A 14571-nucleotide genomic window follows, 5' to 3' on the forward strand; every position below is an offset into this window, starting at 1 on the left:
CTTGTTTTCACTTACAACTCCCCAGCAGAATGAGTTTATAGAATCGCATTGAATGCAAATGAGTTACAAGAAGTATTTCAGGAAGGTTCAACTAACTTGGATAGGCAGCACTAGGAATCCGTAGTAGCGCGTGTTTAGCGGGCTAAGTCATTCTTGAAGGTGTTACGCTCGGCCGTATTATTACATGTCTTTTGATAGTCGTCGATTAGCTTAAATTAATGTTCAACTACGCTAGATACTTGTGTTTAGCTTCGGCTACGTAAGCTCCTTTAGTTAATTACAGTTTAGTTTCTTATCCCGTGTTCTGAGTGAAAGCCCGAGTAGAGGCTTTGTTGTAAGCTCGAGAAAAAGACCGATTGTTATTCTTATTGAGTAAATTAAAGGATGTTTTAACCCTTCTCGAGTCTACGTTTTAATTGTTTGAACCCAATGATAAGTCGCTACACAGTTCACTAGTTTCCTCGACATTCATGTTAGACAAAAAGTGTGAGGAACTCTACATGCTACAACTGAAAATTTAAGTAAGACCTTTCCTGGTTTAAAAAGCCGTTTTTTCAATTTTGCGTATGAAAAAAATATAGTTAATTTTTCTAATTCCGAATATATGTAACATGTTTCGATTTAAAGTACTAAACGCTTGCAAATTATGTTAAAAGATGCGCTTCAATTAAGGCAGACACACCGCTTATTTAAAGAGACAGTTTATAAGAGGAGGGTTTTAAATAACTTTTAGCTGAGACTTACCAATATGTTTTTCTAATTATTGTGATCTTTTTATGTCAATTATATTAGGCATGAGTATTTCTGTTTAGAATTATATTTGAAGAACTTATATTATGGAATGTCAGGAATTTGAAAGATTGAAGCAGGTGTACAATACTGCGAATAAGGGAATTCGAATGCTTAACCAAATCTATTTTTTAAAGATAAAAACGTTATTTATAAAATTACTCAGGAACTAAGAATCTTTATAAAAGACAAACTAAAAGGAAGCGCAAAGCTTCACAACCATCATTACAACGCAACTTGCTGTGCAAATGTTTAAAACGTCGGAAGAATATATGTTGATAGAACGATTTCTATCGAATTTTACGTTTTACTCAAAATAATACGTAGGGGAGTCAACTGAAAACCATAAAAGTAGAAATAAAAATCCGCATATGGCGCCAGTGAGCTGTAAGTTGGCATGCCTGTTTGCGATAGTATGCCGGATGTCTCCTAGGTGGCAGCAGCCGGCAGATGCACAAACACCGGCGCAACAACAGTTCCAAAATGGCAGCCCTACTAGCAACATGCACCAACGAGGAGCAGCGTTCTGTGATTCGGTTTTTGCGAAGTGAAGGTGTGAAACCGATTGACATTTTTAGGCGAATGAAGGTTCAGTGTTTGTCACAGCGTGTTAGTCACAGCCACAAATCTATGAATGGTGCCGGAAATTTGCAAATGGTGTAACGTCCGTGGCCGATGCTCCACGCCCCGACCAGGCCCGGCGCGTAGTGACTCCAGAGACCATTTCAGCCGTTGAAGCAATCGTTTTGGAAAACCGCCGTGTGACAATAGACGAAATTGCAGCATGTGTACACATGAGTCATGGATCGGCACATCATATTGTGCATGATGTTCTCCAGTTTCATAAGGTGTCTGCAAGATGGGTGCCTCGACAACTGACGCCTGAACTGAAACAGCGACGTGTTGATGCGTGTGAAGACCTTTTGTGGCGTGCTGAACGTGACGGTAATGCCTATGTTAAAAAGTGATTTACTTCTGTACACTGTGTGACCAATAAATAATATTTAAAAAAATAATTATGGTTTTCATTTGACTCCCCCTCGTATTTTTCAATATTTACGAACATTTTCCTAAACTCCTAAACATAAAACAAGCCTTAAATTTTATTTCATAGCGCTACTTCTCTAAATTTATAGATTGAAGTTAAGTTCATCTCCAAGAAGAAGTGAATTATTAAAACCCTGACTTTTTTTTAAAATATGCTACATTTTTTAAGAATTCAAATTTTCTTGAATTTAAAATTTTTTCCAAATTTTATTGCGATTATGTATCTGAAACCTGTGTCATTTCAATGACCTGCTACGAATATTTCCTAAAATTGTTATAATGTGGATAAAATTCAAAATTTTATTTTAATATAATAATAATAATAATAATATATCTTAAAATAAACTATTTTGAATCTGCAATGAGTTTTACTACGGTAATAAAAGCTTGAAACTATCACAATTTTCGGTTTCGAAAAGGTTTTACCCCCCTTAATATTTAAGGACAGCAATGGATGCAATATTAATTAACTGATTATACTAAATAAATAAATATACTTTATGAGACAGAATTTTTCATTCTTTGAATCATTACTTTATATTATTTTAAATTGCTTCTCATCAGTTATACATTTAATAAATGCACAGATATAGGTACACTGCGAAAAGGAAAAAAACAAAAAAAAGAGGGGGGGCAGTTCTATATTTCCCGCTCTACTGGGCCGATTGACGAAATTCAAATTGCGTTTTTCATGTCTAGAAAGCTCGATTTAGGGTATATATTAGACTTATATAACCTAAATACAATTAATAGCATTGTTTTAATATAGGTATCTTGGCACAAAATCGGACTTTTTCTGAGAAGGCATGCTGAAATTTTTCCACATTTCAATTATACGACTCAAATTATGCCTAAATAGTAAATTTTGTAAAATATGTGAAATTTACGGCGAAATTTAAAAATTTATCTTGGCGTATTTTGTTTAGTTTGCGCCAAGAATAATTCACTTGGCTAATTTCTTAATTTACAGCAACCTATTTTCATTTCCTTTTATTCACTGTACACGACCAGAAGGAAGGTCACTTTCATTACTTTCAAATAATTTTAACAAAGTGTGTAAACCACATTTGGCGATATTATCGCTTGTAACGAATATGCCAAATTTTAAAACGCGCCAAAATGTAAATTCACGTATATCGTAGGAAATTTTAAATAAAAACTCTATGTTTTTGCAGAAGTGCCTAGAGATATATCTACTTTAAGATGATGTTGAAGATTTTATACGTTATAATACAAAAGGTTTTTCGAAAAATTTATTAAAAGTATTTTAAAACACAAATTTTAAAAATAAATCATAAAAAGTAGGCGAATTTTATTTGGAATGAACGGAAATTTTGAAATAACAAAAGAAGAATCAAATAAGTTTAATAAAAAAAGAGATATTAATAAATATATATCAAATTTAATTAACATTGAGGCGCTAATTTTTTAAACTACTCGTGCGATTTTTAAAACACTTGCAGTTTGTCATAATTTGAGCCGTTTTGCGCAGTGTACGCCTAAGGTAAAGGTATACTTTAACTACGCTCAATTCGTCTTCACGTACGAGATAATTCACAATTTGTGTTACGTGTATTCTATCAATTTAAATTATTCAGTGCTTATCTTTGAGAAATTAATAAAGCATCAGAAGTTGTTATTGTTTTTGTTTTCGAATATCTGAAGTACGTTTTCCGGAAGTATTTTTTTGAATCTTGGGAACTCAACTGTTTGTTAACAAAAGCATTTAACATAAGCGCTAGGATATGAAACATACTCTGCAGTTTCTCTCATGTAATCACTGATGAAAGCAAAACAGCCATTTTTAAGAAGAGAAAATGGGTATTTTTAGCTAATTTGAAGGTAACTTAATTTTTTTAATTTGCTTTTATTTTTATTATGAAACGTTAATTTATTTTATAAGTTTCATGAATGTAAAGCCTTTTGCTATTTGTTTTAACTTTTTGGAATTCAAAACATTTTAGAATCATTAAGTGTATCGAAGGAACGTGAAAAATGTACATAGCCTTGACAGTATCCGAACTCTAGACCTCCGGATTTTCATTCGGGCGTGCTTCGAGTTACACAACAAAGGCATTCAGAAAGGGGGTAAGAAATACCATATAACTTCGTTTGTTTTTCTTTCTTATTGAATATTTCTTTAAAACTCAATGTCCGTAACATTCACGCAGTTCTATAAATTCTCAAATTCTCATGCTGCAAAACATAGCGTAAATACATTATAAGCTTACCAGCTGCAACATGTACATCCCTGCTGGCAATGGTTCCCATAACGTTACTAGCAGTGCATCTGTATGTTGCTGCATGGACGTCTTGCCTGTATTGATCGGCTCGGAAATGTTGGAAGACTAAAGATCCGTCCAGACGTACGTGGCGAAGTCCTGGAATATCAATGGCTGGTGTACCATCTTCGTTTTGCCATCTTATTACAGGACTGGGATTGCCAAATGCCGTGCAAGGAATTACAGCTCCGGAATTGTTTAGGAATTCATGGCGACTTGGAGGCTCGTGCAAGAATGTTGGACTTTGGCGATCTGTGGAATAAGTCTGACCTGAAATAAAAAAGAAAAGGTGGGAATTATGGAATAAATCACCATAACTATCGATATCTCCTAACGATGTTGAATAAATATTTGGAAATATATATAGAAAATAAAAACTGGATTCTGTATGTAAAATATAAATGGGATATCGATTTTAAAATTCAAAGAAAAATAACTATCGTAGTAAAATTTGTAGAGTCATCATATGCATTTTTTGAAGCAGAAGAAGAGAAAAATGCACTTTACCCTCGCCGAGACTTGAACCCTGGTCATCTCGAATACGCGTCGATTATGCCTCCAATTAAGCCACGAAGGTATTAAACCAAAAGGAGTGAGAAAATAATGTACATATTTCTCCCTTTCAAAGGGGACTGAGGATTAGGGGGACTCTCCCGCCCAATCCTGGTGATGACGAATTATCGTCCACCACTTTTTTAGTTCGGGCGCCATCGTAGAGACATTAGGATTTTCTGAAACAAGAGACGTGAAAAATGCACAGTTCTCTCGCCGGGACTCGAATCCTGGACCTCTCGAATACTTGTCGAGTATGCTTTCAGTGACATCACGAAGGCAAGTGGAAAGGAGAAAGAAAATACCTTACATATTCTACTACTTGTGCATAATCGTATACGTATGCTTATTTTATTTTTAAGAACTATGGGACAATATAAATTTTACTACGGCCCAAACTTTGGAGTTATCTGCAAAACATATACCTAAATCTTTGCGGTCTTTAATGTTTCCTAATCTTAAGTAACTTAAGCCTCAGGAAAATCGCATGCATTGATACTGTAGTCACTGATGAAGGGATAAAGATTGTTATCTTGTTTAGTATCTGTTAGCGCAATTCGATATTTTGCATAATGAAACTCGGTAATACCCTTGCCAAAGAAATATAAAACTGGCAAGCTCATACAAACTAGTGTACTATTCCCAACTTTTATTGCAGCATCAGACTTCAGTCTGCACCGAAATCTTGCAGGATGCACAGTGATCTAAAAGGATGATCTGGTAATTAATGCCCATAAGACAAGGTTACGATGTTTTGTAGAAATCTTTCAAACCATTTACCATATTCAGTGCTGTTATTTTTCTGAAATTCACAAAATTCTGTTTTCTTTTCATATTGAGTGTTTTTTTTTTTAATCTTAAATAGAGAACTACTGCCTTTTCTTGGTCCTGTGATAAAGATTATTATTCTTAACTCTTAATAGAATGTTTATTTGTTCGTATATCAGTATCCTAGTCTCTCCTCTTTTGTATTGCTACATAAATATTCACATCAATCATAAAAAAATTTAACAGCTAAATCAATGCATTTTCATTTTTGATAGTAAATGTATAATCTGCATAAGCTATATAATGAAATCTCAACTATTACTTATTAGGAAGGACTGATCTATTGGATAAATGTTTCTCTCCGTTCTTTTGAAACATTTAAATCATTATACTATTTAAAGAGAAACACGCTAATGGGGAATTTAAAATTAAGCAGAAAAGGTGGTTTAGCTTGGCGAAATTCTTTTTAGAAGGGAAAAGTTTTATTCTTGAAAACGAGGAACTTATGCGAGGAATTTTATTTTAAGGAGTGTGAAGTAACTATTTTTTTTAATTTTTTAGTCGACCACATGTATTCTTCTCTTCTAGCATACTAGATTCGTTCATGGATAAAAAGCAGTTTCATATAGAGAAGCATATTTCTGAAATAGTAAGATCTTTTAAACTTACCTCTTAAATGACAAAGCAAGAAAACTGCCTAAATTAAATAAATTCGTGCTTGAATGAAATTACATGGTGTGGTGTAGTGTTAATACTTCAACGGTGTGATGATGAACTCCAATGAAAACGCTAATGACGGAACATCACATGAAAATTTTATTGAACGCCCCCCCCAAAACGGCTACATACAATACAGAAGAGAAAAACCTAAATTTTTTCCTTCAAATCAAATTCTATACATTTTTCGTGCGAGAGCAATTCGTGCCTCTCGAGCTTGCGTTTTTAACTTTGCCAACGATTTAATTATTTTAATAAAGACTATTTTAACAACTATTGAAAACGTATTTGTAAGTTAAAAAATAATACTTTTCAGCTTATGCTCACGAGACATCCTTGTCCATATAAAACTTCAGTCTCTTCTTCTTTTATGTGACCTTATCACAACTCCTTCCCTCATAAAGAAATTTTTCTTGACTATGGAAGGAAAAATTCTAAATACAATTCACTGCTTTCAAAACACAAGTGGTAACCATTTAAGTGATAATAGAGAAGCCAGTTACATTACCCTGCACTTATTTCTAGATAACATAACCGCATAAATACAACAAAAATAATTTAAACTACTCCTAATGCCTGCCTTATACAAAGCATATTCCTCAAATTTTACTCAGTGCTAATACTTAAGATAAAACATTTAATTCTAACAATTTTTTGAAAATGAAACACACAATGCAAACAATTTTGAATCTACACAAAAATAATTCCCAAACTCTACAAAAATCATTTTCACCAATTTTCATTACTTTTTACCTTACTTTGTTTCCACTAGTGATATTCAGTCACTAGACTAGGACAAGACTCAATCCATCTGCATTACCGTGTAATTTGCCAGGCCTATGAACAATTTCAAAGTTGTACTGTTGGAGACACAATGCCCAGCGAGTCAAACGAGAATTTGATCCCATCATTTTGTTTAAAAAAGTCAACGGATTATGATCCGTCTGGATCTTGAATTTTTGTCCGTCTAAGTAATGACTTAGTTTCTTCAGTCCATAACTAATGGCTGCTAGTTCTCTTTCAATGGTGCTATAATTTCGCTCCGCTTTAGTAAACGTTTTGCTAACATACAGTATAGGGTGTTCCTCCCCATTCTGAATTTGAGACAACACAATACCCGCACCACATAAGCTGGCATCTGTCTGCACAATAAATTCTTTAGAATAATCTGGTGCAGATAAAACCGGACTTTTTACTAGTTTGGTCTTCAGTTTATTGAAAGCCTCGTCGCACTCTTTTGTCAAAATAACTTTTTCTTTTTTGTTTTTCCCCTTCAAAGCGTCTGTCAAAGGTGCCGCAATACGGGCGTAGTCTTTTATGTACCTTGCTTAGTAGCCCACAGTACCAAGGTAGCTACGTATCTGTGTTTTAGTAGTGGGGATCGGAAAATTTCTGATTGCTTGAATCTTGGCCTCACTAGGCGACCTTTTCCCAGACCCTACTTCATGACCCAGAAATTTCACATGGTCTTGTGCGAATTTGCATTTCGAGGGCTTAACAGTCAATTTAGCCTCCTGAAGGCGACCTAAAACCACAACCAAATCCTTCATATGCCTGTCCCAAGTCGGCGAAAAGACTGCGATGTCGTCAATATACGGTAGAGCAAAATTGTCCAGCCCTCCTAAAACTTGAGCGATCAAATTACAAAAACGAAAGGCGCATTTAAAAGCCCAAACATCATTTTCTTCGGGATGAAAGATCCAAAAGGGGTCACAAATGCGGCATACCTCTGTGCACGCTCTGTGAGTGGTATCTGGAAGTATCCTTTGGTTAGATCCATGATTATGATAATTGGAGCTGCGCTGACGTTTTCTACCACTTCTTCAATATTGGGAAGAGGGAAAAATTCTGTCATAGTTTTTGAATTTAATTTTCTGTAGTCTATGCAAGGACGAGGATCTTTACCTGGGACCTCTACTAAGATCATAGGCGAAGCATAATCAGATTGCCTGACTTCTATGACTCCTAACTCAAGCAGCCGCCTAATTTCCTCTTTTAGGATGTCGGTTTGTCTCACCGACATTCGATAAGGCCTGACTCTAACCGGAGTCTCATCCAACAATTTAATATCTATTTCGACCAAAAACGTACAGCCGGGGTCGGACGAAAACACCGCTCCATACTTCCTTATAACTTCTTGAAATTTTCCTCCGAAGATCTTTCTTCTAGCTTACTATCTCCAACTATTTTCCAAAAATCTACCTTAGTTGGATCAGCCAAGGGATAAGGAATATCCACTTCTCCCTCAATATTATCCATGACCTCCTCCATCACAAGATTCACAAACTCGGGGCGCTGATAATAAGGTTTCATCAAATTTACGTGATAAATGGTGTCACTGCTACACTTACCCGGAATATCTACCGTATAATTGGTTTCGGAAATCACACTAGTTACTTTACCTGGCTCTATCCAGTTCACAGCTATTTTGTATGGTATAGACGTGGCTAAAACAAGCACGAGATCTCTGACCTTAAACCTTCTCGTAACAGCGTTGCGATCATACCAGAGTTTCTTTTTACTCTGACACTCTTTCATCCTCTCTACAGCCAGCTCCTGACACTTCTTTAATCTGTCTATTAAGTCTAGAACATACTCGACCACAGTGGGGTCTGAACTTTCTTCCTCTAGCCAGTTTTCATACACAATCGTTTGAGGCATTCTCAATTTTTTTCCATGTACTAACTCGCAGGGACTAAAACCTGTGCTCTCATGGCTAACAGTTCTGAGGGCGAACAAAGCACATGGCAAACATTCTTCCCAGTCCTTCCCGCTTTCCAAGCACAAAGCCTTCAATACCCTATTCAAGGTGGAATGCAACCTTTCAACAGAATTGCTTTGAGGGTGACACACGGAAGAAGGATACACCTTAATTCCGAACTTACTAAAAATCTCAGATGTAAGTTCACTGGTAAACGATCTACCCAAATCACACTGAATTTCCTTAGGGTAACCTGATCTAGAAACGATTTGTATCAAGGCTTGAATCACACATTTAGACTTTAAATTCTGTACAGGAATGGCATCTGGATATTTGGAAGCAACACAAATAGACGTAATTAAGTATTTATTTTCACGCGAACTAGGGATCAGAGGTCCTACTGCATCAATATTTAATCTGCTAAACACTTCTGATATAACAGACACAATCTTCATAGGGGCTTTCTTTTTATCCTAATTGTGACCTACACGCTGACAAATATCGCACGTCCTCACAAATTCTTCAATTTCCTGGTAGCAATTAGGCCAGAAATAGTGTGTCAAAACTCTATCCTTGGTTTTTGTTACCCCTAAATGACCAGAGATTTCCTCGTGGCATAACTTCAAGATCCCTTTCCAAAAAACGAGAGGCACACACAGCTGACACTTATCTTCCCCTTTTTTAGAACCTGCCACTCTGAATAGTCTTTCCTTGACTATTATAAACTCTTTCTCATTTTCAATTTCCCCTTTCTTCCACAGGGCCGCTAAACTAGCACAAGTTTTTTCTGCTTCCAAGAATTCTGCTGGCGAAACATCCGCAAGGATAGACCTTTCTTCTAAACTGATGTCTGCAATTTTAATTGCCTCCTCCGTATTACTGGTTAAATTCCTTTCTTCCGAATGCTCATTATTGACGACCCTTTCATTTTCTATCTCTTTCTTTTCTTCCGATCTGGAATCTAAGTCTTTTGCACTCGCTCTCTCTAAACTCCTGCGCGCATGCGCCTGACTACGAGTCTCCACAGCATTCAAGAGAACCGGTCGTTCCCTAATTTCCTAAATCAACTGTGCAGTTTTATTCCCTAACAAATAGTACTCTTTATCTAACTCCACCGGAGTAACCGCTGCCTTTGTGGTGACCACACCAAAATCACCTTCAATGGTGACTTTCACCAAAGGTAAACATTTACATTCTGTGTCCAAAGGCTGTTTCACTTATACAGTTTCCCCTAATAAGTCACTAGTATTAATCCAAGTACTATTACACAGATCTATACCAGCTCCAGTATCTCTCAGATATTCTCTCTCTATCCCATTAATTACTGCTTTCTTGAAATACGGCTCAAAACATTTTCCTAAACTCTCCGTTCCTAGATTATTCACCAGATTAGCCTTATTCTTTTCCAGCGATGGACAGTTAGGTCGGATATGTCCGTCCTTTCCACATTGGTAACACCTTATTATCCGCTGTTTCTCGAAACCTGCTTCATTGAAAACTTGCTTTTTTTAGGAGCCTCCACTTTTCTATGCTCCTCTGATTTATTTCTTTGATGACCACTACTTTTCTGATGATAACTACAGTTAGAATTTATATACCGCTCTCTATTTTTCTCAAATGGTTTCTTTAACCCGGCTCTCTGTTCTAACTTCCTCGTATCTCTTCGCAAAGACTCATACTTGACGCATTTCTCTGCTAAAATGGAAGCTGTTTAAAATTCTTCCAAATTGTTTAAGTAGTGCTCTCTTATTTTTAGAGGGACTCACCGCTTAATTTGCTCAGTGAGCATAAGTTCCTTAAGACTTAATCTTGAACTTCTAGCGAATCCAACCAATTCTCTAAATACACTCTCAATTCATACACTAAATCCACCCATAACATTCCTTTTTTTCTAGAATGCTCTTCAAATTTTGTTTTTAGTACCCAAGAACTAAGCTTGAATCTCTGCATGAGTAATCTCTTAACATGCTGATAATCATCTCCTTTATCCGCTGGTTCTTTCACTATCAATTGGGCTACATCGTGAGGTAATAAAGGAATTAATTGCGAGACCCAATCAATCTCATCAACGTTTTCTTTTTGAGCTTGTTTCTCAAATAGCATAAAGAATAATGAAATATCTATATTACTCGGTTCAAAACGCGGTACTAGATCTTTCAAATTAACCTTTTTTTCTCTAGATTGTTCAGCTTTCGAAACCGATGAAGCTAGGCTATTAGTCGGAGCCACATTCATCAGTTTTAACCTTTCCAATTCAAAAACTCGCTCCCGTTCCCGTTCCGCTCTCTCTTGTTCACGTTCCCGCTCTGCTCTCTCTTGTTTACGTTCCCGCTCTGCTCTCTCTTGTTCGGCTATTTCTTCTGCTTTTCTCTGCTCAGCCGCAGTCCAAATTCTTGCCGCGTATTCTTTCGCAGCTTCTTCTTCATACTCCTCGGCATTTAGAATAGCCTGCCTAATTTCTCTTACTCTATTTGCCTGAGACACATTTGTTTCAAACTCCTCCGCTAACTCCAATAGCAGAGCTTTAGTAAAATTCCTCATAAACTCACCCATTATGGAAAATTAAAGAAAAATAACCTACCCCGAAATACAATAACACAAAAACAACAACAGGTCTGTCTCTCCAAAACTGAATAATTCTCTAACAATTCTGAACACAAATTGCCTTACAACACTTAATGATAATACCTATGCTTACATGCAACTTACTTCTTAAATGACAAAGCAAGAAAACTGCCTAAATTAAATAAATTCGTGCTTGAACGAAATTACATGGATTCATATCCATTTGAAAGTTTAAAGTAAATTTATTTTCATTGACATTGTTATTGGTAGGTATATTTTGTTGCAATAAACTATTATATTCGCAGTAAAATGTATTGAAAATTAATTAAATGATTAATTATTAAATATATTAAAAGTATTTTTATTATTGTTACAATAATTCCATTTTTTCTTTTCTCTGTGGAATGAAATTTATGGAATGCATAAAGTTAGTGTATGAAATATGGTGACACAGAAATATTTTGGAAGTCTTAGTTTATGGAAAATTTTTAAGTTTCCACTTACTGTTATAAAGTCATTTTGAAAATATTTTAAGAAGTGACGAGGAGATTCTAAGAATATCATTTTAAATCCAAATAAGACTCTGAATCAAGCTAGACATCAACAAGTGAACCCCCAGATACAAAGACATGATTAATTGGCCTCCACGGAACAATCCGACAATTCGAGTCCGCATCACATGACTTATCAGGATGATTTATAACAGGGAGACTCGGACATGATTTCCAGATGCGCCTTATTCTGAGAAACTTTCAATTAAGTGGAATGAATACCCCATGCAAATTTCTTGCAGCACGCAAAGCGGAGATATATCTTGCTGAAGATAAATGCACTTGAGTAAATTATTTCCATTTCCTGCGATAGGAAATTTTTGCGCTCCAATTGGAATATTTCGTGCGAATTATCTTGTTGATTGCAAGGTAAATAAAAGTTAGATTTTCATTATTTTAAAAGTATTTGAAATTATAAAATATATTTTCACTCGTTATAACTTCAGAACATTGAATTTCAGTTGGTATGTATTGTTGTATACATTGACCGTGACTGCAGATATGTTCATGCTCTTATATCAAGTGTTTATAGAGAACATATTATTGAAGCAAAATTAAATTCTGCATAATTTCAATTTATAAAAGTAAATTATGCTCTACCATTACAAGAAAGGGCATCAATCAGCAAAAAGAACAGTAAGTTGTGAACGCAGCCTTTTTTCCCCCATTGCTGCTGATACATGTCTACACTATATTATGTTTGCCGTTCAGTGCAGAGTAATTTATCATTGTTATGTAGATCGGTTTAATACTTGTTCGCTGTGGAATTTTTTAAAAAAATATTTTTCACAATATTTGTTAAGTATACTGATGTATTTCTTTTAAAAACTATGTTTGGTTTTTTTTCCTTGAACATTTTTTTTACTATCTATGTTTGTTATGGACACAAATAATTAAATGTTTATTTTTACGATTAGCTCTGGGTTAATACGTAATGAATTTAAATGTTGTATTTTTATTTTAGTGAGTATTTTAGTGAAACACAAACATGGCGTCCCTAATTAAATACCTAACAATTGTACAGAATATATTTCTGTCATTAATGCTGTAACGCAGAGTTGGAACAAGGGTGAAGCAAGTGAGGCAGTTACTTCAGGTGAACGGCTAACAGCGTCACCAAAAGAGCTGGAGAATTTGAAGAGAGCTGGAGAACAGAGTTGGAAAAACTGAAGAAAGCGTTTCTGCCGTTCAACAAAAAATCGAACAACAGATTGATGACAGGGTTTCTGCAGCCGCCAAAGAAGTTGACACCATAAAGAAATGCATAGCGACAGCAGGAAGCAATTCTGATGGATTTATGTTTTTATCCATGCTTTCTCGTTCATCTTTGATGTTATCCACATATGAAGGGAAGATCTCTTGGCAAAGTATATAAGAAACAGTTTTCTATAGTGGCGGAAGCAAATGGATGAGATTCACAAGCTAAAGCCTGACATCTCGCCGCTTCTTTGAGAGCAGATGCAGCGGATATTCTTCAGACTCTTCCCGAAAACAAAAGGTTAGATTTCGAAGCTCTCTTCGGCGCATTGGAGCTGCGCTTTGGAGAGAAGTCTTTAAAAGACTACAGGAGGCTTCAGTTAAAATCCCGTCAACAGAAGCCAACGAATGTCGAAATGCTGTCTCACCTCACCAGGAGCTCGGATGTCGAAATGCTGTCTCATCTCGTCTTTAAGGAGTGCCCGAGAGAAACAAGGGAAATACTGTCCCTGCAGTGCTTCATCGATCCCATTCGGTATTCGGAAATATAAAAGTCTCGACGAATGGCGGATGTCAATGACTTAAAAAGGGCTTTGGTGTACGCCATGAAATATGAGGCAGCCTAATAAGCAACCCGTAGAGATCGCTACTCTGTCAGAGCTGTGAAAGTCCACGAGTCAGTGGATCAATTAATGACTCGTTTAGATGATTTATCCAGACAAGTGAATGCTTTGTTACGGAATAGGAGTGAGAAGAAATTGACTCTAAAGTGTTGGAATTGTAGTGTTGAAGGCCACGCACGAAAGAATTGCAGACCCCTGGGCATGAAAAATAAACAGACTATTTAACCAGGCAACTTAATGCCTTGAAACGGAATATTAGTGACAGAAAACCGACCCTAAAGTGCTGGAACTGCGGTACTAAAGGCCACATACGAAGGAACTGCAGAACCCCCCCCAGAGCACGGAAAATAAGACACACGATATAAATAGACAATTAAATCCCATGAAATGGAATATTAGTGAAAAGAAACCAAAATGCTGGAATTGCGAAGCTGAAGGCCACGTACAACACCCCAGGGCACGGGAAATAAGACAACGACGCAGGAAACAAATTAACGACCATATCCAGGAGCGGAGCTTGGCATATAATGAAAATCCCTGTTTTAAAGCGCTCAAGATTTCTACAGTGAGTGGCAACAGTAACGGACTATCCACCATGTGCATATCTGAGTTCCTTGCAGTATGATCAATAACACAGGAGCTAATGTTACCATCATTAGGAAAGATTTTTATCTCAACAATTTAAAGATAAACTCATTTGGACACTATCCTGTGTTGCCCTCCAGACTGCATCTGGTGATAAAATCGACGTAGATGGGAAATGAAACTTTAACATCACA

The 14571-nt window shown here is 36.1% G+C and overlaps 1 protein-coding gene across 1 annotated transcript in view; it reads right to left on the reverse strand.

The window, feature by feature from the left end:
* Nucleotides 1–14571, reverse strand: part of LOC118183143 (cell adhesion molecule Dscam1-like) — a 610771-nt gene that overhangs the window by 488139 nt on the left and 108061 nt on the right. Inside the window, exon 2 of the mRNA XM_085816874.1 lies at nucleotides 4068–4388. Within this exon, the coding sequence (XP_085673000.1) occupies nucleotides 4068–4388 (321 nt within the window). The remainder of the gene's footprint in view (nucleotides 1–4067; nucleotides 4389–14571) is intronic.

This window comes from Stegodyphus dumicola, chromosome 5 (genome assembly GCF_044657685.1).
Source record: "Stegodyphus dumicola isolate Sdum_Otavi_A_Nest chromosome 5, ASM4465768v1".
NCBI lineage: Eukaryota > Metazoa > Arthropoda > Arachnida > Araneae > Eresidae > Stegodyphus > Stegodyphus dumicola.